The sequence below is a fragment of the Amblyomma maculatum genome, chromosome 5 (assembly GCF_055883805.1).
Source record: "Amblyomma maculatum isolate TAMU_Amacu chromosome 5, ASM5588380v1, whole genome shotgun sequence".
NCBI lineage: Eukaryota > Metazoa > Arthropoda > Arachnida > Ixodida > Ixodidae > Amblyomma > Amblyomma maculatum.
This window is the reverse complement of record NC_139348.1, coordinates 105,296,545-105,321,281: the sequence shown is the minus strand read 5'-3', so window position 1 is coordinate 105,321,281 and position 24,737 is coordinate 105,296,545. Positions and strand designations below refer to the sequence as shown.

The 24,737-nt window shown below is 46.0% G+C and overlaps 2 protein-coding genes across 7 annotated transcripts in view; one reads left to right on the top strand and one right to left on the bottom strand.

Annotated features, from left to right (window-relative positions):
- Nucleotides 1–24,737, bottom strand: part of CSN1b (COP9 signalosome subunit 1b) — a 63,978-nt gene that overhangs the window by 5,662 nt on the left and 33,579 nt on the right. For all 6 annotated transcript variants that reach the window (XM_084604038.1, XM_084604040.1, XM_084604044.1 and 3 more), the window contains exons 8-13: nt 18,610–18,704; nt 17,621–17,726; nt 16,363–16,443; nt 13,069–13,206; nt 4,956–5,042; nt 1,512–1,559 (exon numbers count right to left, since the gene is read on the bottom strand). In XM_084604038.1, the coding sequence (XP_084460164.1) occupies nt 1,512–1,559; nt 4,956–5,042; nt 13,069–13,206; nt 16,363–16,443; nt 17,621–17,726; nt 18,610–18,704 (555 nt within the window). The remainder of the gene's footprint in view (nt 1–1,511; nt 1,560–4,955; nt 5,043–13,068; nt 13,207–16,362; nt 16,444–17,620; nt 17,727–18,609; nt 18,705–24,737) is intronic.
- On the top strand, nt 7,504–8,822 carry LOC146189117 (uncharacterized). The gene has a single exon (XM_084603418.1). The coding sequence runs from the start codon at nt 7,521–7,523 to the stop codon at nt 8,820–8,822; it is 1,302 nt and encodes a 433-aa protein (XP_084459544.1). The 5' UTR covers nt 7,504–7,520.

Below are 24,737 nucleotides of genomic sequence, written 5' to 3'. Positions count from 1 at the left end.
GTTTGTCGTGAGAAGAACGGTGACTCGGGCCTTATTCAATTTGCCGCCATGGCACTTCTCATTCTTTAGCGCCAAGGTTCTGCTCGGCAGCAGTTGCCAAAACAAGGCAGTCTCGTCGGTGTTAAAAATATTGCACGGTTCGTATCTCTCCGTAACAGCACGCCACACGTCTTGCACCCACTTTTCAGCACTCTCAGCGTCCACTGCTTGGCTTTCACCTGCAACCACCTTCCCGGTGATGGAGTAGCGGTCTTTAAATCGTTGGAGCCAACCACTGCCCGCTGTAAACCCATCGACGTCCAGGACGAAGGCAAAATCTTTTGCCTTCTGTTGTAGCATGGGGCCAGAGACCGGCAGATTTCGCGCGCGAACGTCCAAGAACCATTGGTACAGCGCTTTCTCTACTTGGTCGTAAGCCGGCTTGCAGTGGCGAAAGCAGTCACCATTTGGTCGTTCCTGTGCATTGCCTCTGATGGCCGACTGGTTTTTCAAAATGGTGCTTAACGTGCTCCGCGGAATCTTGAAATGCGCGGCAACGTCAGACTTTTTTTCGCCGTGGCCAACGCGGCGAATTATCTCCAGCTTGTCGGAAAGCGGTAGGGCACGCCGCTGCTTCGTCGTCATCTTGCAGGATGTAGCGCCGGAATGCAAGCCAGCAGCAACGTAGGCACGTCCGGAATCGTGAGGATAGCAGCAGCACGACTTGCAAACGCGAACAAAGAAAGCTCCGAGGATGCGGGAAAGTTCGCCACTGACGCGTTTGTTGTTCGGAGGCTGCCTTCCCTTCGCCCAAACTTGAAACCAGTTCTGGCCGGTGTTGCTTCTTTCTCGAAGCGCAATAGGTCCGGAGCTGCTCGAACGTCTTTGATCACATGGTAGGCAGCTGCCGAATAGGAGCGCTGCAAAGAGAGGCTGGCCGATGGCGCGGATTTTAAAGGCTACTCACGCTACTCCGGGCGACGGCCGCGCATGCGTACAGGAGGGTCCCTCGTGGAAGCTGCTGTAGAGAGCCCCTGCTGCGTTTTACGGAAGCGTGGCATCGGCGCAGAAGCAGCAGAAGCACCCTAGAGGGCGCGTGATGACGTATGCGCTGTGTGAGACCTTGGGGAACGGAGCCGTCGCCAATCCCCCTCCCATCTGACAACGGCATGCGCTAGAAGTATTGCGGCCCGGCAGCGTGGGCTGCCCGGAGAGAACTCAGAGCCGGCACAAAGGCCCGCCCGTTGGCGGGCGTTTGGCGACCGATCGCGCGCGCTGAGTTCGCTATATCCGATGTGTAGTTCGTTATAAAAAATACATTTTATATGCATAATGCTAGTGGAAATTCGAGTGTTCGATATAAAACATAATTCACTCTATCCGAGTTCGTTATATTCGGGTTTGACTGTATGTGTGCAACTTGTACAAAAAAAGTAGCTCCCATTTCAAACTAATGCACGCCAACAGTTTATGTTACAGGCCAAACGAATGAAAAGCAACTTAATGGTAACAACTGCTCAAGCAAGTCTTACCTTAACATGTATCTGATTCTTGAGCATTGCTGACCTAAGGACCAGGGCCTGAAAAACATCAAAACACACACACGCACACATGCATGAAGCAGCCAAAATTGCCTGCATTTAACTATTGGCAATCTACTTTGAACATTTTGGGAGCTGTAACAAGCTTTCACAGAACAGGGCCAAGAAATCAACAGAATGCGCAACTCAAACACACTCCTTCGCAGCCAAACAAAGAAAGCAGGGTTTATACTGGCCGCCTGCAAGTTTGCATGCAACGTGTTTAGAATTTTCGATCTGGTGATTTAGCCCTTCATGTTTTTAAACAGGCTACTACAGTGAAAGCTCGCTAATTCGAACCTCGCTAATTTGAATTCTCGGATAATTCGAATTGCACTAGATCTGGGCATAAAAAAGCCCGTTGATTCGAACACGAGTCGGTTCCGCTACGAACAATTCTGCTCTGCCGCATCTGGGCAGCTTAGCACACAGCACGTGACTAAAATAAAAAATCAATTATGAAAACACCTCCACGTAAGAACGACATAGAGCTGCGCACGTCCGAAACAGACAGAAGATGGAACCAGTTAAAGCCACGGAAGAGTGGGTAAAGCCTAAATGGCACCACGATTGGTGCGGCAGCCAGCACTGCCGGAGAGGGGTTGGCGGCTGCCCATACTCTCTTCCGTACAACCGCCGAAACTCGCAACTAGTTAATTTGAGCCCTGTTATTTCGAAAATATAAATAAGTATTGTCGGCGCGGTCGCAGCCAACGCCCACGAAAGGCTATGACTTCAGACGGGTGATACGAATTAGGTGGGAAGTTTGTTTTTTTCGCGAGAGTCGTCCATCCTTCCACTCATCAGTCGTCATTGAAAGTACGCGATCATGATGGCGGCTTTGAGCACCGTTTGCTTCAAAACACATTTTATGCTATTGCGCATTACAACGAGTGGCAGTAGACAGTGCCCGCCCCAATCGCCCATGGCATGATAAAGTGAATGTACTGAAAACGAGGCTTGCACAACCGGACAAGCACTGACACTCTGTCAAGTTCCCTTCCCTTGCTAGAGCTACCGTACCGTAATGTTACCATAATGTTAACATTGCTACAGTAATGTTATCGCTACGCAGCATCTTGACGCAATGCCAAGAAACGCATTAGGCACCGTGACGGTGCGAAACTGAGGGAAGTGCTAGCAACTGACACCTTTTTTTATTTTTTTTTTTCAAATTCTTAGGCGAAAATTGGGGTGGGTGGGTGGGTTCATTATGCGAGTAAATACAGTCGAGCCCACTTATAACGATACCGGTTATTACAATATATCGGCTATAACAATGAACAGCCATGTCACCGTCAAATTTACTATGTATCCAATAGTAAAAAAATCCATTTACTACAATGATGGGTTGCCGCACTAACGGTTATAACGATTAAAACCGGCTGCTGTGACCCAGTTTCAAAATAAAATACACGTGATTTCGACGAAAACGCGAGCGTCCGCAATCGCGCAAAGCGAGCGCATTTCACTCCGCATGTCACCCTTCCACCCCTCGAGACGAGTGGACTGCACCCACGATACGAAGAGAGCACAGCACTCCGTTTCTCTACCCTTGCCCCCCCCCCCACCTCCGCGGTCCGTCACATGGTCACGTCCCCGCCGCCGTCCCGACCGACTCTGTGTGTGGCGATAGCGGCGGCTGTGTGCGGGCGGGCGTCGTAGTGCTTATACGTGTGGGGTGCACGTGGTGTGTGTGCAACGCCTGTGGCGTTTTGCTTTCTCGTCGTACAATGGCAGATCCGGGACTGGATGAGTTTCTGCATGCAGATGATAATGTGGAAACGTTCGAAATCCTCACTGACGAGGCAATCGTGGAAAATGTGCGAGCGGCGGGCAACGACAGCGATGACGACGACGACACTGCAGATCAGCCTCTCCAAGTAGTGTCCTCACAGGAGGCCCTGCATATGATTTATTCCCTCCGGGACTTTGTTTTTTCAAGGGGCCTTCCACTTGAGCACGTCGAACAATTAGATGCTCTCGAGACCAATGTTAATAAGCTTTCTGTGAAGCAAGCGAAGCTCACGGACTAAGGTTTTTTTGTTAAGTAGTGGACAACTTTTTTTTCTGCTTGATTAAAATTTTTGAACCTTATGTTGACTGCATTTTTTGGCAAACCCGGTTATAACAATTATTGGTTATAACAATGACATTTTCTTGGCACTTGAGTATTGTTATAAGTGGGCTCGACTGCATATATTTACCCTAATGCAAACGATTCTTGTCAGTTTTTTCGAGGCCATTCGACAAATCGAACACCGGATAATTATAACTTTTATCCTGGTCCAGTAAAGTTCGAATTAACAAGCCTTTACTGTACAACTAATTCCATTGTCACCTTTTTTTTCAGGCCAATCAATGCCCACAAAAAAACGCACCGATCAGGCTAGGTGGGAGTAACCACAGTAAAATATCGGTGATACGAATACAGTTTATATGATCTTTGTGATGATAGGAATTCCAGAAATTCCCAGTGCAGAGTGCATAACGTACAATGAGCAGAATTCTAAATGTTCTGAACACTCTCCCGCGCCACTATGGATAATATAAACGCGGGAAAAGCGAATGCAGCCTTGAGCACTATGCCCTGCCTATGCACTCCTCGATCACCAATCGCACCGTATGCATTGTGAGCAGCTTACGGCAGCACGTAGGTGACACATCACCGTCATCGCAATCACCTATCATGCTGTATGCGTAAGGAGAAGCTTTCGGCGACACACAGCGTCACTACTTCCTGTCACATTGTATACGCTGCGAGAGTTTTGCAGCTACGCGCCGTCATACTAGACACTGCAGACAGGTGGCGGTGGCACACGCGGCAGTTGCACACGGCCCTCACATAGTTGACTCCACGACTGATATTCGCGTAGTACGCACAGGGAGCAGTCTGCAGTGGTGAATGGCCCACAGGTTGCCGACGTCGCAATCTCCTGTTGCGCATAAATGTCGCGCTGTATGCACTGCAAAAAGTTTGCGCAGGCGCATGGCCCGCACATTGCTGGCGTCGCGCTGCACGCACCGCGAGTGGTGAGCTGTGTGGCCGCGCGGTCAGAGATAAATTTCCTCGCCCACAGACCGATCTGTGTGAATCCCGTTTCTATACTTCTGCAAGCTGATCTGTGTTCGTTTTGATGATATGGATTTTTGGATGTGATGAATATTTTCGCGATGTCATAAGATTCATATCACCAAAATTGTACTGTATAGCACACGTTAGTTTCTGTCAGTTGGAGACTCATCTGCGCTGAAAAGCCTAAGCTTAGCTTCGCCCGAGTTCCAAAGCACTGAGGAACAAACTGATAACGATTCCCTATCAGCAACCAAAGGTAATTTCCCCTAGCTAGAAAAACTAAACCACCCTAATCCGAAAGGAAGGAAATGCATCCTTACAGCAGTCCTGCGATTGTAGTCTTTGCCCATCGCAAGTGCGCGTTCGAAGGTCGTACTCCTCTGGTCAATGTCCTTGGCGTAAAGTATCTGTAAAGCAAGAATCAATCAACAATCACAACAATGCAAAAGTGTTCCAGTTAAAATACTAGCAAACGTTTGCGCAGATGCAATAAAACAAAGTGCAAGAAGGAAGTCATCCACCACCACAAAATAAAGGTTGACACAGCCCTAGCTCATTCACATAGGATCACGTAAATTGTCATTTATGCCCTTGATCGAGGCAGCCTCAGTGCTAGCAAGTGCAGCCTTGAAATCATATAAGTCAGCTTCCAGCTACTCTCTGTCACGCCCCATATTTGGCCAACCTGGCAAAGCACATTTAGGGTGCATACAGTTTTGTTAACTGTCAGGGCCAAGGCTGCTTTCAGCTGCACTGTTGACGTGACTTGCACAGAACAATGTTTTAACCGGGCACCGTTCAAGGCAACAATACCACTACCAGACCACACTGGTAATGAGAGGTTTGAACTGCACTAGCTATGCACGCACGCAGAGTGCGACAGTTGCCACAGCATCTTTTGAAAGGAAAGTCAGAGGGCTTGCACATCAGCTTCTGCCTTTTGCTGCCGCACACTGACGAGGCGCCCCAATTCCGAGCAGTACAAGGCTAGAGTACGCAGGGGCCCCCCCTCACGAATCACAAGTACCGCGTCCTCTGACTGTCATACCATCAACATGACCACCACATGACACTTCTGAGGCATACGCGGTACTTTTAAAAACATGATATCAGCTTTCACATAAGGAACTGCCCGAGCTGTAGTTAACTGCACATCAGAGACATGCCCGAAGTTTCAGCAATCCTTGTAAACTGAACTCTGTGGAATGCATAACTACCGTATTTGCACAATTCTAACGCGCCCCCGATTGCAACGCGCAGTAATATTTAGGGCCAGGAAAACACAAAAATAACTTGGCGCTGATTCTACCGCGCACACTGAATGACAGTCAGCAAGCCCCTGAAAGTTGCCTGAACATTTAATCGAACTCAAGAACACAAATCGGAACACACGAACATAACCAGCAGATGGAAACATCATAGTGTACTCCCTGTCACAGTCGGAAGACAGCTCTTTTTCCCTGTCCACCGACCACACACAGGCCAGGAAAACAAAAGAATAACTTGGCGCTGATTCTACCGCGCACACTGAATGACGCAGTCAGCAAGTGCCTGAAAGTTGCCTAAACATTTAATCGAACTCAAGAACACAAATCGGAACACACGAACATAACCAGCAGATGGGAACATCATTGTCTACTCGCCGCCAGAGTCGGAAGACAGCTCTTTTTCACTGTCCACCGACCACAAATGGTCATTGCGAACGCATGTCTCCAGGACATCTCATGTATGGGACACTGCTCAGTTCCCTTTTTTTTCTGCTAACAGGATTACTTTTCGCTTAACGGGAGGTGCGGGTCGAAAAAAGGAGGTTTTTTTTTTTTTTTCAGTTTTTCGATTTTTTTTTATTCGGAATTTTTAGGCATTCAGCTACCTTATCTAGAAAAATGAAAGTGATATTTGCACCAGAAATTAGTAAAAAATATGTTTGAATGAGTCGTGGTCGACGGAGAAACCGAAAGTTGCCTCGCAAGTTGCCCATCTCTGCGCACCTGCCGTGCACGGTAGCTTCTCCGCACGCCATGGCGGTCGCTTGGCGGAGATAGGCCAAGGCTTATTCTCGCATGTGCAACGGCCACCAGTTTCGTATTTTCACTAGAAATAAAAAAAAGCGCGTTCCGCAACCTTTCTCGCGTGTTTTTTGATCACGTGGTGAGATTCTGACGACGCCATTGGCTGCGGGTGACCAGTTTGTGCAGTGAAGCCTACCCCCTGGTTCCAGTTTTCTGCCGCTTGCAAGCATTGCGAGACTGCCACCGTCACTTCTGCGTTTTTTCAGTTTTGCGATCATGGTCAGTCCGAAAAAGCGCAATACTCGCGTGCAGAAGTTTCATACTAAATTTAAATTCAAAGGAAGGAGGCGCAGATCGACGCCGACAACGATACGCAAGAAAAGCTGCCCGGAACCTACTAGGCCTAACGACAGCATCGGCGCCGAGGAGATCGACTCTAACTTGAACTTTGTTAGCGCTTCTGAAAAAAACATTGGACTCTTCGAAAATGAAGAAAGAGCGAGTGATAGCTCTGCCAGCGCGGTAGTGTGCGACATCGATGCGCTGACGCTACTCGTGCAAGGCGCGACGTGTCCTGCTTGTGGCGAGAGCCAACTCTTCGTCAGCGAGTAGCTTCAAAAACGCAAGGGACTTTCGTCGTTCCTCGAACTTTGTTGTGGAAACCGTGAGTGTCCCGAATCTATTCTGTCTGCATCGTACACCTCGAGGCGTGTGGCGGCAAGCGGAGACAGAAGCGCGGAGCGAAGCTACGACAGCGGGAGCTCCCGCGACGCCTTTGCTACAAATGTAAAAGCAGTGGTAGCCGCCCGCGCAATCGGTGCTGGCTACGATCAACTTGTGAGGTTTTGCGCCATTATCGGTCTTTCAAAATCGATGCACCAGAAGACATTTCATGGCATCGCAAAAAAAGTGCATTCCGCGGCCATGAACGCTGCCGCGCAAAATATGAAGACTGCCCGCGAGATCGAGGCAGGAGTCGGCGGTGCAGACGCCGCTGTTATGTACGATGGCACATGGCAAAAGAGGGGCCATAAGAGTCACAATGGTGTGGGCACTGTTGTGTCCCTCAACAGTGGACTGTGCCTCGATTTTGAAGTGTTGCCAAATTATTGCTTGGCATGCAGTCGGCACAAAATATTGAGCAATGAAGAAGAGGAGATTTGGCAAGCGTTCCACCATCCCGTGTGCGAAAAAAATGTGGAGTGCTCGTCGCATGCCATGGAAAAGGAGGCAGCACTTCGCATTTGGCAGAGAACGCCGTTGTATGAGACACCACTACGCTTCACTACATTTTTTAGTGATGGAGACAGTAAAGCACATACTGCTGTATCCAAGACTCAGGTGTATGGTGCCACAACCATAGAGAAAGAGGACTGCACTAACCATGTTGCAAAGCGCCTAGGGATTGCCCTTCGGCAACTGAAGACACCACTTCCGCGCGGAGAGAAGCTGAAGGACCCCACGATACAGAAACTGCAGGCATACTATCAAATAGCAATAACCAACAACAGGGGTGATGTTCATGCTATGTACTGCAGCATTTGGGCATCGTATCTGCATTCGTGCTCTAGCAATGGGGCTAGTAGCCACAGGTATTGCCCAGAGGGTGCTACATCGTGGTGTAAGCACAGGCGAGCGGAAGCCCTTGGACAGCCGCCACCAGACCACACACCCCTCTTGACAAAAGCCCAAGGGAAGGCATTGCTGCCAATATATAAGCGGCTTACAGAGGAAAAACTGCTGGCTCGTTGTGTTCGAGGCAAGACACAAAACTCTGCAGAGAGTCTGAACAGCAAAATATGGTTGCTGTGTCCAAAAACGAGGTTTGCGTCTCTGACTGCTGTTGAAACTGCCACAGCCCTTGCGGTCTTGTGGTTCAACAGGGGACACACAAGCTTCGAGCGGGTCCTGGAAGAGCTTGGCATTCTTCCATCTAAGGGACTCCTTGTGCTCAGTGGCTCCAGTGATGGGACGCGCGTCCAAAAGATGTCTACACAGCAGACTGCTGAGGCACGCGCTCACCGCCATGGCATGGAGAGGAAGGCTCGAATGGAGGACACTGCTCGCAAGGACCATGAAGGACTAACCTATGGCGTTCTAGTGGTGGGGATGATTGCTGTGCAGCCCATGACCTTCCATGCCAAATTTCATGCAGTTTCAATCGCATTTTATTGAATACAGAACTTTTGAAATGCATTTTTCTCCTTTTGCAGTTTTGAGCAAATTTCCAAGTTTGCGCACAGGGTTTTTCGTACCGATATTTGTCGTATCATAATGAAACTTGGCACACATACTCTTTAGAATGTGTAGCTTGCAGATATCTATTCAGACTTTCAGTATCTATAATATTAGTTTATAGAGGTTTGATATAACAGTAATGATTCCCCAGAATAAAAGGATAACATCATCAGAATTTTTTTACCGTACTAGGAACTTTCATGTCCCAATTTGTGCTAGTTATCTGGATTCTAAAGTTAGCAAGCTACAAAATAAACTATTGCTCTTCATTCCCAGTGAAAATTTTCTATGCAAAAGCATGTGCACAAAAGGCCTTTGTTTTATGCTTGTTTAGCAGCACTGAGCAAAAGGTATGCGTGCTACAAGAAAACTAATTAGTGTTCTGAAAAACTCAGGATATACAGTTTAAGGACACCAAATTTCATTGTTCTGGGTGGCTTATTAAATTTTTTTTTTTCGAGTAGCATCTCCCCTTGCTCCCCGAAAACACTTCTTTAATATTGAACCTAAGGTTATGAAACATTGCCCATTTATAGTTTTTAATGCTGATTCCAAATATGTTTTTACTTTCTACATATCTTTATTAGTGTTTGTGTAGAAGTGTCTGCAAACTTTGTGCACACTTTTTTGATAATGAAATGCATGTTTAGACCAGCTTGAAATAGCTCATTCTGTTGCTTTGGTAATATAGTACGTCGAAAGCTACTTCAAATTTATTCATTTTATCCTATAATTGAAAAAAAATTCAGGAACACCAATGTGTATACAGTCGAACCCGGTTACATCGAACCCGGATATATCGAATTTTGGTTATATCGAACTCACGAAATATCCCCTTGAAAATCCCATGTAAAAGTATAGGAAAGCCGCGTCATATATCAAACTCAATTTCACCGATCGTTCGATATATCGAACTCCGCACCACGCACTGGAAAGTGTGCCTTCCCCAAAGACGATCGCATCACCCTTGGCCGTTTGCTGCGTGACGTTTTCAAGCCACGCGCGGAAGGAATGAGAGGGGACAGTTCGGCGAAAGCTGGTCTGGGCAGCGCCGCGCCCATTCCCCAAAGGCGCGTGCATCTGCAGTTGACATCGGACGCTTTCTCCAGCGTGTTGCGCACCCTCTGCGTGCAGCGGCGCGGCGGCTGACGTGGCTATGGCGCCTGCGGATGTTAAGAAGCGGCAGCTCTCTCTAGATTTATTATTATTTTTTTTGTGTGTAAGTCATTCTTTCTTATCGTTGTGCTGTACGAGCAGCGTATCGTAAGATATGGCGGCTGCGGACGTTAAGAAGCGGCAGGTTTTTTTTTTTTTTATTGCGGGGATGTTTATTTATTTTTTTTTATCGTTTATCCTTGCATGTATGAATCAGCGAAAGCATGCGGTCAGCTGCTGCGATCATGACGCCCACCCCAAGCGCGGCGTGATAAATCGAACCAGGCTTGTGCAATCAAGCCATCATGGGCAGTCTGCCAAGTTCGCTTCCGGCCGCGGCAGGAGCTATAAAAAGATAAACGCGCCCCAACGTTACCGCTGCGCAGCATCTTGGCACGCTGCCAAGAAATGAGCTGTGGATGAGACCCAAACGGAGTGCTACATGCAAGCAAAAACGCTGGCGATTTCTGTCGCGGCGACACAGAAACCTTGTTTTGAGCTGCCGCGGTGGCTCGAAGGGCAGAGGGACGTTCCAACAAGTTGGAAATTTTTTGCTTTGTCGCTGCCGTTGTCGCCGAGATCGCTTAATCGCTTTTTTTTTCTTCAAAATTCTCGAGTGCAAAAGTGAAGGGTGGGTTCATTATGCAAGTGAGTTGATTACGCCACAAATGCGGTATCGTTTTTTCGCATCGTAAGTGCTGTCCCAAGCCGATTTCTGTATATCGAATTATCGATATATCGAACTATTTCGCGATCCCCTTCGAGTTCGATATATCCGGGTTTGACTGTATTTTGGGCACCATGTGTCAACATTCTGAATTTTTTTCAAAAAAAGTTCTAGAGATTTTTTATAACCAGGTAGATAACAACATTCTACACACTTTGAAGAGGCTGTGTGCAAAATTTCATCCAAATCTGACTACTGAAAGTACTCAAAACTTGTTGCACAATATGTAAAAAATGCTGAAAACTACGAATGGAAAAAATTGCATTTGAAAGTTTCAAACATCTGTATTTTTTCATAAACACAACAAAAGCACATGAAACTTCTTGCCACTGCTTTCATAGCCGCACCAAAAACTTTCTTGCCGATCGCAGCAAAGTTCTTGTGGTGTAATGGCTTCGGCAGGTCAAGAATTGCACAAAATCGCGACAGCTGTTCGTGTCCGATGCCAATCGCGCGCGCACCCACCACCACCTTCACGTTGACAGCGAAGCTGTCGCGAATGCTTCCACTTTGATAGTCCCGATTTCCACTGGCGCTATCTGCAAGTCCACCGGGCACAACGCGGCTCGAGGTGTGCACAGCAGAAAGCACTGATGCTGGGCACTCCCTACTTTCACAGTGCAGCTCAAGAAAAGCTGAAAGCCCCTTTCGCTTTTCCACCGGTTCGCGTACCGCAAGGGTACAGGTGCGGCACGTAGGGCAAGCAGCACCGCTTACCAGCACCGTAAGCGTGCTAATCTCGCATATCGCAGCACTCGTAGAATATCGATGACCGCATGCTGCCCTATCTTCCTTGAAGAGTTCAATCTTCACCTCCGAGGCGCTCACAAAGTTCACCGCGGCATCGATCTCGTCCGAGTGCACGTTGGCCTGGTTAGGACTAGCTTACGTCTCCCGCTGCAGTTTTCCGATGAGGTCCGCGACGGCGTCCTCGGTTCTTCGACCGAGACTTTCGAGCTCGGAAGTTGCGCTTTTGCGTGTCGTTCATCGCGAACTCAACAAATGCTAAAAGGCCGCTGAAAAGAACCAGCAGAGCACGATGTAGCGCGATCCAGACGCTGCACAAAACGAAAGCAGAAAGTAGGCTTCGCCACAGCGTCGTATCAGTCCAGGCCAATGGCGGCCTCTCTAGAGCACCACGTGATTTAAAAGGTCTAGTAGGGACGCTCTAAGCGTGCGCGGAAAACGTTTTTTTTATTATTTGCAGCCGAGAAACGAAACTGCGCTACAAGAGAAAAGCTTACTCAACCTCTCCCAGCAAACGGCAATGGTGGGCGACGCGGCGTTCTCGAGGTACAGGCGCACGAAAATTGACGATTTGCGCTGAAAATAGCACTTTCTCGAGCCACCGTGTTTGAATAAAATGGACTTTTTACTAACTTCACGATCTTTTAGAAAGTTGTAGCTAAATGTTCAAAGATAATTTTGCAGGCAAAAACTCAAAACTGAAAAATTACTCGGGAAAACTCTTTTTCGACGCGCATCTCACCTTAAACGACGCCTCATAATGAAAGCGTCGTTGCCTTTTCATCTTGTCACTGTGCTGTGGGTGAATGCACTAATCCAACGCAGCTTCTGGGTACACCAGCGTAACTGATCGTTTGCGAAAAATGGTGATCGAAATGCTGGATCCGTTCATGGATGGATCCGGCTCAAAACGCCTTGCTGATACCGATGGCAATGCGGCTGGCTATAGTTCATTGAGCTGCTTCGTTTCGGTTTTTGAGATGTTTCGGTTTGAAGGGTTGTTTTTGTGTTTTGAGTCCGAATGTAACACGCATGTATTTTTGAACGCTTATTTACAGGAAAAAAAGTGCGCGTTAGAATCGTGCAAATACGGTAAGTGTCGTTTTGCAAGTTTGTGCCCAAAAAGAATAAATGAGTAATATAGTACCTAAAACCAGCAGCACGCAGATACTAATAGTCATGGTTTGATACTAGTGTTTAATAAAATTTGGCTTCCTGCTGTTTAAGCGTTTTCAACGCAAATTTTAAACCATTCATTTTTATTTTGTTTCACATTTTATTTCCATTGCCTTCGTGAATTCTGCAAACCATGTCTTTCAGCATATGTTGATACTCACTCCCACCTTACCCCCTCCAACTCTACTAAATTTTGTATCTGCAAATTACTCACTTTATTTCGAATATGTTCTTAGATTTGAAACTATTAGAAAGCACTATTCACGTGTGCCAAGAAAACAGAAGTCGGAAGAGTGAAGAAAAAAGCTTCCTGCGATTTCTTTTTTCTTAAACTTGGTAACGCCAAACAATGTTCCCATGACAACTATGCAGCCATACCTTGTTGTGAGAATCTATCCGAGCCTGTATCTGTCCGTCGAGGATAAGTTGCATGAGCTCCTCTTCGAGCGCGCCGAGGGTGGTGTTGAATGCCTGAGCCATCTTTGTCATGTCTGCCGACAGGTAGGGGCTGAAATACTGCACAAGGAAAAAAAAAAACGAAAACTACAGTTCCGAATGTACAGAGCAAGCCTTTTCGCCCTTGAAGAGCTTTAACAGCCAATAATTTATGAACCAAAGAATAAATGTATGTGCAGTCAGAGCGTGGGTACCACAGACGTAATTACGCCCGTGCCACCTAGCCTCGAGCTCGACGAATACATCAGTACTGACGCTTGTATGCAAGTTCACGAAGATCTAAGAGATCAGCAGATCATCCAAACTGCCTGGAATGAAGAGGACTCTTCTGATGACGAAGATGTGCAGGATGCGCCCACTGCTGGCCTCACAGGTGATGGACACTTTCGACGTCACCAAGAGTTTTGTTGCTACCCGTAATGACGATGTCTCAATAGGTTTGATGACTGAATGTGAACATCGCGTGACGGCATTGCTCGGCGTGAAGCGAGAGCAAGCCAAGATTACCAATTTTTGGCATTAAGAGTATCTACTGCTGATTGGGCAATTTTGTTTGCATTTCACATCAAATTTTCGCGGCAATGAATTTTTTTGAGTGCACCGTGAATTTCGTTGTCATGGGATTCAACTGCATTAACATGTAGCTAATAGAATACAGTACAATAAATACAATGTAGGAAGTACATTCTTGATTATGCAGTACATTATTTATTTTACAACTTGTTGAAGTTGTAAAAGTTGTTGAAGAGCGCAAAAAATTAGTACGCACAAATAAAGAAATCAATTCCCAACATTGAATACTTTAATCACATAGCAGCATGCTGCAATAAAAATTATTTATCTGCTCTAGATGCAAGGATATTCTCGTAAGCCAGCAAACTAAAAAATTCGTTTTGAGAAAACAAGAAAAAACAAAAAGGAACAGATGAGATTTGTTCAGCTAATTTGCACCATATACATATGTTGGTATGGATGATCCAAGAAGTGAATTCAAAGCTACGTAGGAGATAAGCCGTTGCTTTCCATAATATTGTTTTCAAGACACTGATCGTTTCCTAGATTATCAGACCCTCAAGGGTCATATTCTCCCGTAAAAATTAAGCGTAATGCAAAAAAAAAAAAAAAGCACAACAATTTGAGTGCAAACTTCTTCTGGGAACAAAAATATCAGAAGTTGAAAAAGGCATGCAAGTAAAAATAGGAAACCACAACAAAAAGTTCAAAATACAGTATGCTTGCTATGGCACCTTTTCTCACTTTATAAAAATACGTCTCAAATGCCAGATTTTTTCTCAAGAAAACATTGTCCTTTGATTGTCATCATTCCAAGCTGGTCAAACAGGGTTTGGCATCGTCTTGTTTTATGGTGGGATTCAGCTTTCATCTTCGAATGGAAAGACTCAGAAATACGGCCTAGCCAACCTCACTTTTTCTATGGCTAAATCCCTGATCAAAAAGCTTTGCAAGACTGAGCAGGAAGCCTCCCCTCCCCAAGAGTTGGCTAGCCAAAAGTATTTTGTAGCTCTGCCATGTCTTCATAAGGTTTCTCATAATCTTAAGAAGATGTGATGCAAATATAGAGTTGATGTGCTTATGTATGTGCCTTCGTGATGTGAACACATCACAAAGCTTGCAGCAGAGGCATTGAGATCACTCGGGTTTATCAGACGGCACCTAGTCTCTCCCCTCCTTCCTTCCAAATTTTCGTCCGATCTCCCAAATTTGGAACCCACGTCAAGCTTATTTAATTGATAATCTAGAAGCCGTCCAAAACTGCGCAGCCCATTTTATTTCATCAAACTATGACACCCACTCCAGCGTTAGCAGCATGAAATTATCTCTCGACATCGAGCCTCTGGCACTCAGGCGGAAAGTCGCCTGTTTGTCTCTTTTCCATAAACTTTACTACTGTTTTCCTTCACTTTGGGACTTCCCTCTGTTTTCAACCCGAACTTCTCACAGTCTTTTCAACTCCATGAGCATTCTCCGCTTGCACGGCTCACTACCGCGTTCAGCAAGCTACTACCTGTCACCATTAAAGAATGGACTTCATTACCAGAATGCATTGTCACAGAACGAGATCCATGTACGTTCCGATCCATGTACATTCCGGCAGTTGCTGACATCATACCTGAAAACCTGAAGTGAATTGCTTTTTTGTTCATGCATTACCTTTCGTCTGCCATTTTGCGAGTGTAAACGCCCACATGTAGGGTTTCTGTACATGATGCGACTGATAGTGATTGTATATTAATGACCATTTGCATTAATCTCGTGTGCCCCCCCCCCCCCCCATGTAATGCCCCCTTCCAGGGGTCTTTAAGGGCCAATAAATGATAATTATGATGATGAAAAACACAAAACTGCTATCACATAATTAAGCTCATCCGAGAATCCACCTTGAGCAAGTTAACCTCAACAGGAATTTTCCACATTCTTCAAGGGGCAACACCCACCAAGCACACTGAGCATAAAGTATCACTGCAAACACACGCTGCATTCCTGCTATACTACTGCGTATTAGGGCCAGGATGAACACGTAAATGGGGAGCGGGAGAGAAGGTAAAAAAAAAAAAAAGCCTCTTCTTTCAATGAGGAAGCCGAAGTTGCTAAAAGTGAAACCTGGAGGAGAGTTACAAGTTTCGTGGGCAAATTTTTACAACAGGTGCCCATGGCATGCCAAACTCTGCACTGTTTTCAAAAACTGACGCAATGCTGCAATAAATTCATACTGCCCACAAATTACAAAAGTCGATAGAGAGACATTAAAATGGCTTTGCACTTCCAAAAACGCTTAGCAGATTTCCAAAGAGTGAAACATGTATACCGTCTCCAGAATTCAACATAGTTTGCCGCTGCTTTTTTGGCATTCCTCACTTGCTTCTCCAAGCCTTTACACTGCCCCACAAAACACCCATTTAGTCTTTTACATCAATAATTTCCTAACATAAAATTTCACATCACAGAACTGTAATGGCAGGCACAATCTAGCGGGCATTTCTCAATTTCTTTTTCTCCCTCATCAGCCTGACATCCCGTAAGTGCAAGCAGCCACCCACCGAGTTGTCCAAAATGCAGAAGTGCCTGCACACTAGGGATTCAGTGCATATCAAAAAAAAAAAAAAATCTCCACCGGTTCAACAAAGGAGGAAGGCCCACGAAAAAGGAAATAAAAATGGCGACCAGAATCCTGCACGACATCATTAGCTGACTGACCTGTATGAGGGCTCTGTTCCGGATCTGCGTGTACAGCGTGTTTACATGGGAGGCCAGGTAAAGGTCCAGCAGAAGGTTGTCCTAGAAGAGGCGGGAATCACGCAAGTTAAGGCACAACCACATCTGTGCCACATCGACCGCAGCCGCTGTTCAGCACAGGAAACACTAACTGGACTCAACAACATCCGCCGCGACCGCAGTGATGGTACAGCTGCACAGCCCTCATCTCGTAGCATATAAGGAGGCCAACTGCACCTACATTGCCTCAGTCGCCAAGAGTGCCATTACAGCTGAAGACTGATGCTTAAATTGTAAAACTTACACAATAAATGTGCTCGTGCTTTCGTCTCTGTTACCATGAGCAATAAAGAGTAAATAAATGAAAAATAAAAGCACACATTAGGTGAAATTCCATGGCCTGAAACATTTTATTTAAGCGAACAACAACAATCTGTTTGAACATTCCATGCTTGATGACATAAAACTCCCTTGGCAACTAAACAATGCTCCCTATGCTCACTAGCTAGGCCACTCTCCAAAATCGGAACTGACCCCAAGATTTCCAGCATTTTACCACTGGAATTTCACGGTGCGGACATCTTGAGGCCAGCAAAAAGCCTTGTGCATTTGTCGCAAGTGCCAAACTGCTGGTGAAGCAAGTCGTTGTGGCCTTGCCAGACACTGCCATGTTGCCCAACTCTAACGGACCTCACAAAGGGCTACGCTGGTTTTGGGTTAGCTGTTTGGGTTTGGTTTGGGTTAACTCAAAAGCTGCATGTTTTCAGTGCATGTACACTGAAATGTTGTCATTTCCCTATCCCCCTATGGGGACCAGGTTATTCTACTCTAAAGCACTCTACAACTTCTCCATAGTCTATCTTTAGATTCCTAAGCAAAGAGTTCACAATCTTTAATAAGTCAGGAGGCAACACCGGCTTCCCACAGATGCTGAGATGGGCACACAAGGAAATGTTAAAGAATGTCAATTAGGAATGACTGGCTACATAGCAAAACAGTTTCTCATAAGCGATTATAGTGCAGTAAGTCATAAAATGCTCAAGTGCGTAAAAAAAAGGGGTGCCGGCTAAAGTACACGTGGATTTCGAAGCCGGAGGAACCCAGAAAGCATTTGGAGGGAGTGAAAAGCTATGGGAAACCAACTTTGAGAATCCTAGCGCTTAGCTATTTTATTGCTCTCATTACCACAGCCCTGCAAGCTACCCCTAGCCAACGCGCAATCAAATTATCGCAGACTCACCTTGATCTCGTTGAGCAGGGTGAGACAGGTGGCATACTTGGACTCGTAAAACTTGAAGATGATGTCCCTCAGCTGGGGCTCCAACTCGAGGAAAAGCTTGAAGGAGCTGCCACAACAGGCAAAAGGTTCAACACGAACAAAACCAGTGACGAAAATTCCACAAAAAACTTTTCAACCTGGGCAGCTTTAAAAGCAAGTGGTAATACATGACTCGGGTGTCAGCCACTGTTCTCTGACAAGTTTATTAAACCAATAAGGGCCAAGTTGGTTAAGATTAAGAATCCGAGGAAGCCGTCTGCTACTGAAATGCTTACAAGACTATCGTCTAAAGCCATGCTCAAGGAATACTTAAAGCCTGTACATCTTGCACACAATACGCAGTAGGCTTCGACCAAATTCTCTGAACGCTAGGGACAAGCTTTCATACCCTCACTGTTTATGTTCCTTTGTTACCGGCACAGGACGCGAAGAACTGAAAGAGTGAGAAAAAGTTCACGAAGACAAAGTGCCGGTGGAAAATTTTATCCACCGCAACGCTATAAATAAGACAGCACAGGAGCCCACACGTTCCACATGTGTCTTTTATCCAACCTCCATGATAAAAATTTATTCCTCTTTGTAAGGAGTAAGTACCAAACACAGACAAAAAAGAAAAGTTAACAGAGAAGCCAGGAAGAAGAACTGCATGGAAGCTCCCTGACATAAGCCCCATTGCTTGCACACAATTTCGTGCACCTGAGCCGCTACAAACGATTATAGTCGATCGGCTATTGAAGTCCTATTCAACTCCTTTTTCATCCTATTCCAACACTAGTCCCAGCCCCCTCTCGTAAAGGCAACATCATTAAGAAAATTTTCAATGGCTGGCAACTTAGTACGGCAAACAATTATGGGCAAGATGGGGTGCAAAACGGCCAAAGCAAGCACAGCCGGGACAAGTCAAGCCAAGACAGAAAAATATAAAATAAAGAACGGACAATGTTGCCCACCTGCTGGAGATGACGTTGCGCAGCAGTTCTTGGCGATCGAACGACGCCAGCGCACAGAGTCCACCGTACATGGCAACATTGTTTGGGGACAGCATCTGCAGTGCAAGAACGAAAGAGAGGTAAGAACGAGGTGAACATCAGGTCCGGCTAGGACCAGTGCAACGCACCAATTCATTTCAGTTTGCTCTTTCATTGGAGGTCACCAACTTCAAAAGCAGAGTCTAAGGCCAGTGTACTGCGACCTAACCAGCCCTGTCCCCGCAGCATATCAGACTAACAGAGAAATCATGGGTACATTTTCTGTGCCACGAATTGAAGGACGAAAGATGCAAAACGCATTACCATCAAAGCCATTTTTGAGTAGCAGGACGTTAGAGAAGTTACTGTCGCCATTACAAATGACAACTTTACCATCACTGGCCACGAGACCACAAAAGGCTTTCCACAAAAAAAATTGTGGGGGTTTAAGCATGTCTTGAACCACGTGATACAGCAAAAGCTGCGAGTTGCAGCGATAGCCTCTTCAACACCCACTTTTCAATCAGTGTTTTTTTCATAATTTTTATTTAAATTATGTTCTGGGGAAAGGAAGGAGCCGTATACTTTTGAGTGGATGCCAGAAATTGTGGACACCTACACCTAACCAGGTCAAGGTCATGTTTTCATATTTTTTTTTTCTGGTATATTGCATTGTTTTATAAGAAAGGAAAGCTACAGTATCTGTCAGACTTGAAATAAGGAAGATGGGAGTGGAAGTGGAGAGACAGGGTCCCGTAGTGGAAGACTACCCAGTAATTTGGCCACTTCTGAGCCTTTAATATGCGCAGAAATTGTAAAACCCAGGGCTGCTTCTCCATTTAAGTTAGGTTTTAGAGAAAGGAATGCACAGGTCACTTGAAGATCAAATTTAGTGTCAGTAGCGAAGCGTTCGCTTCCATTACAAATTGGTTTATAAGAAAAGGCACAGTATCTGTCAAGGTCACTTGAAGGTGAAAACTTCAAGGTCTACGATGGCTGCTCAAGATAATATAATGAAGCTTTTGCTTCAAAAATATACCAGGAAAGGTTTCCTGATGATCGAAACACCTTTCCACTGTTTACAATTTGCCATTGGCCCACCGTCAGAGGTGTGCAGTCAACTAAGCAACATGAAGTTCAAGTTAGTGGAGTGCTTTTTTGACAAGTGCTTATCGGCCAATCACACCTGGACAAGGCCTCTGGTGCGAGACTTGTAATGGCCGCCCGATGACCAGGCCGTTGGCTGGGACTCTGCCGACAGTAAGCCTTATCCACATTTTCGAATTAATGAGTGTTGCAAGTCTTGGAGGTCACGACCAAGAGAGCAGGCAGTCATCGCCGCAGCTATTAACCTTTACCCTCCGGCATTGCCGGCAGATGTGCCAGCTTACTCGTCCTACTCCTCGACAGTAAAGTCGCTCAGATTGGCAAAAATCATTTACTATATGAGGATCTCTACTATATCAGTTGCTGGTGATGACATAGCCCTGAAGATGCTCTCTCGTAATTAAATGGCTCTTACTAAACATGCCTTGTTTCATAACAAAAAAAAAAAGAAAAAGAGCATTCCGAAATACCTCGCATTCTTATCACACCATCTTTTTGTGCAATTATTATACTTTTCAATTATAAGACTGTTTACATCTTATGAAAGAACCTATTTACCACGAGTGCAGTGCCGCTAAGAATACAGCCGAGTTTGATTTCATGTGGAAACCAAAGCCTTGCATGAACATGGCATCATCTTTCGCTTTTCCATTCATTCAAGAGGCAATACTAGACGAGAAATGTGTACGGCAGTCAAGCACAGCAAAACCACGCTCGCTACAGCACCCCATCTTGCCACTGTTGCTATGAGAGATTTTTATCAGAAATGTCTTTACTATAAAGGGGGAAAACTGCGCGGTCGTCCATGGGACTTCAATTTAACATTATTCCAAGTTTACGTTAGCAGGGTTCTACTATACCTGGGCCGCCTTGCACAATAAAGTCCGAGCTAAGTCCAGACCCAGACGGTGTCTTTAGTAAGACCAGACTTAGTGTTCCGAACGCCTTGGTTCGGCTTGTGTTCACCAGAGTGGCTTCCCTGAACGCCCTCAGCAACCACTTGGGCCATTTTACCTCGTAACACAATCTTAAGCCGCAAAAAGCAATGGCACGAATTTTACACAGTGCAAGATTGGCAGAATGTTTACATCTTACAGCGGAGTCGGGGCCAGCACATCCCTGTATTTTCCTAATTTCTCCACTTAGGTACCTGGTGTCCTTGTATCTTAACTAAGACGGCACTAGAGTCGTAATCATACAAGGAACTTGTTCAAGTCGGGACTGAAGCTCAGTCTTGACTCCAGTCTTAAGCGGCCTATCCTTCAGACTGCAGTTGTTAGGTCTGGACTTCGCTAAGACGGTCTTAAGATCGTTTCGTGCAAGCGGGCCCTGGTTTTATTTATTCCATTATGAAGGCGTGCAGACTCTATAATGCCACCCTACTGAGGGATGTTTCTTTGGCCACGTGCTAGGCGCCAGGCACCTAGATGCGGTAGAGCATAGTTTGAATTAAGAGGCGTTCTTATACCTAGACTTCTAGAGAGCGTGGCCAGGCCAAGTAATGCAGTTTGAATTATCCAAGAATTTGAGTTATCAAGGTTCAAATTAACAAGCTTTCACCGCGTTTGTATTTGCTTTCTACCCAATAATTTCTCATACACACACCTCTAATAAATTAGCTTTTTCCTCAGTGCGGCTTGCAGAGGCTGGCTGTAATTTAATTCCATCTTACTAAAATATATTCAATTTGATTCACGCTCAGTTTTTCACATTTGAATCGGCTTCGTATCAAGAATTTCAGTATTCACATAGCTCTAATTGAAAGTTACCACTTTTTTGAAGTTCATGTCACGTCAATCCTCTTACTTTTTTTTTTCTTTTGACAGCAAATTTAAAATGACCTCCCACTGACTCAACTTTTTGAAAATTTATGAAGGGGAAAACAACACATCGCCTTTACCACACAAATCAACGCACACCCTAAACGTACCGAGAAAGAAAAATATTTTTGAGCAACTAAAACACTCTCTAGCTACCACAGCTGCCATTTCGTTCTGAAAGATATTGGACAAATTTTCCATGCCCGGGTTAGTGGGAAGACATGTGATAGCACGGAGCCAGGCAAGGGCTTTTACAATACAGTCGAACCTTGATATAACGAACCTCCATGTAACGAATTTTTAAAAATGTCCCAATCTCTGCCGCACTGAAAACCATGTACAGTACTCACGGATTGAAATAGGACACTCGGAGCGCGTGGCCGTCGCTGCATGCAAGGCAGTGTGGTAAACAACAGGCCGGCTTATTGGCGACCGGAAGGAGCAGTTATGCTTTTTAGATGTTCTCCCCCTCGCGCTATACCACAATGCAGTACCTTGGTTCCATGAGCATCCACGGGCGGCGCTGCATGCAGCGACGGCCACGCGCTCCGAGTGTCCTATTTCAATCCGCGAGTACTGTACATTTTTTTTTGCGATTCAACAAAGTAATTTTATGCTGCAATTTAACGATGTCCTCGCACATCGTATGCACATGCCTGCAACGACCTTGACAATCGGACGAGAACTGAATCTTCAGCAGAGACATGCGCCATTTTACATTTCCCCTTTTAAGGGGGGAAGAGGGTCTTAGATAAAGAATTGTTAATATTGCAGTTATGGTGATGAAAATTACTGTGCATATGCAGTTTTTTATGCTGATTTCAAATATGTACCTCTTATTTAGATTCAACAAATTTTTCACTGTTTATGCAGTTTTTAAGTACATAATCTTTGCAATTTTGCCGGAATATTGGAAAGAAATCTGTTGCACATATGTCAGTATATATAATATCAATGGCTTCTGCAGAAGAAAATAAATGCAATAAGACTAACTTTACCATTCTATGTCTCCTACATCAGAAGTTATGCATGTTTGAAGTTAAAGTTCAAAAATGGACAAGATTAGAAATAGGCCATGTGAATTTTTATATTATTTGCATTTATATGAGGTATAACTCTTTCATCTTATTGCAAACATCCAGCATTCAGCTACAAAACAAAAGAAGAATGAGCAAAATCGCTTGCATAGAACCAGAGAAAAGTTCACGGCAATGGTATGAAGCGGCAGAAAAACTAACTAAGAAAATGGTGAAAAACTAAATGCAATGCTTTTACCACTTTTCTGGCTGATAAAAATGTATTTATTCTGAATTAATCAGCTCAGTAAGATCCAGGAGCATAATCTGGGTCGTCCTTTCCTCGCTGCCGTCGTTTTGCAGCATGCTGAAAATCGGCCGAGGCTGCATGTTTACGCTCTGAAGCTGCAATACGGAGCGTGTCCTTCTCCTTTGCCCTCTGGATACTCTTGCTGTTTTGTGTACCGTATTTACTCGCGTAATGAACCCACTCGCGTAATGAACCCACCCCCCACTTTTGTCGTCGAAAATTGAATTTTTTTTTTTACGTCGCGTAAATAACGCGCACCCGCCCGCAGGGTCGGTGTTCAGCATGTTCGCGTTATCTCGGCTCAATTGGCCGGCGCTGTCGACTGTCGACGATCATAAAATTGTCTGATCGCGCAGTGATAAAATAAACATCATTTGAAGCCAACGATGCTGAACACCAGCGACGCGAACGCGGGTGACGCGGGCGTCGACTGCACGCTTTCGTTGATCGTTCATTGACCTTGCATGATTCGTTGGTGGATGCGCAAAGGGCTTTACTGGGGCGTCCTCTTTGAAATGGGGTGACGGCAGTTTCCACCACGCTCGGCTATTTTCTTTGTATTTCTCGAACCAATTTGTCAAACTTCTCTAGATTTTTTTTTTACAATGATGATGATGATGCAGGTTGCCGAGTGCCATCTATTAAATGCAAAGCAAACCTCTGCTTATAGCGCCATGCATGCGCGGCGGCGGCAGAACGAAGTAAAGACAACGCACTTGGACAGCGTCGGTCGCCATTTCGCCAGTCCTATTTTGTTGCTGTTTAAGTGCTTCGCTACGACCTTTGCATTATTTCGTGCGTGCTGTGCATTTTCTGCGCGTTGTGCGATGGGGCGTTACGCTAGCTACACGGCCGGTTTTAAGCTCAAAGTCGTGGAGCATGCTTTGGAGCATGGCAATCGCACGGCTGGACGGCATTTTAGTGTAGACCCCGTGCGTGTGCGCTAATGGAGGAATCAACAAGAGGAACTCAGAGCGACGAAGAAAGATCGCCGGGCCTTTCGCGGGCCAAAGCAGGGCAAGTTTCCTCGCGTCGAGGAAGAAGTTCTGAGCTATGTGAAGAGGCTCCGCAACGAAGGATGTGCCGTATCCCACGAGCTGATACAGAATCACGCGCGGGCCACTGCAAGAAGTCACGACATTGCCGCGAGTGAATTTAAGGCGAGCAGTGGTTGGACGACTCGTTTCATGCGCCGGAACGGGTTGTGCCTCAGAAGGCGTACTACATTATGCCAGCGGCTGCCGGCAGACTGTGGGGACAAAGTGCATGATTTCCACCGCTTTGTCATTCGGATCCGTGAGGACAAAAAGTTCCTGCTGTCGCAAATCGGGAACGCGGACCAGACGCCTATAAACTTTGACATGCCAAGAAACAGCACTGTCGATATGAAAGGTGCGAAAAGGGTGCAGGTTAAGACGACGGGCACCGAGAAGCAGCGGTGCACCGTGATGTTAGCTGTAACAGCGGACGGCAGGAAGCTGCCGCCGTTCGTCGTCTTCAAAAGAAAGACTCTGCCAAAGGGAACTCTTCCTGCTGGTATCCACATTCGCGCCCAGGAGAAAGGGTGGATGTCGGCCGAGCTGGTGTCCGACTGGCTGAAAACAGTCTGGGGACGGCGGCCCGGGGCTCTTCTCCTGCCATCGCTGCTTGTTATGGACAGCTTCCGTGGCCATCTGGAAAAAAATGTCCGCTGCCGAATGAGCGAGTTACGCACGGACCTCGCTATCATCCCAGGTGGCTTGACATCAGTGCTGCAGCCCCTTGATGTTTCCATTAATAAGCCCTTTAAGGACAACGTGCGCCGGCTCTATACAGAGTGGATGGCCGCGGGAAACCACGACCTGACTCCCGCAGGTA

Bases quoted from the DNA above. Each gene is read 5' to 3' on its own strand.
- LOC146189117 (XM_084603418.1), top strand. From the start codon at position 7,521: ATGCACCAGAAGACATTTCATGGCATCGCAAAAAAAGTGCATTCCGCG.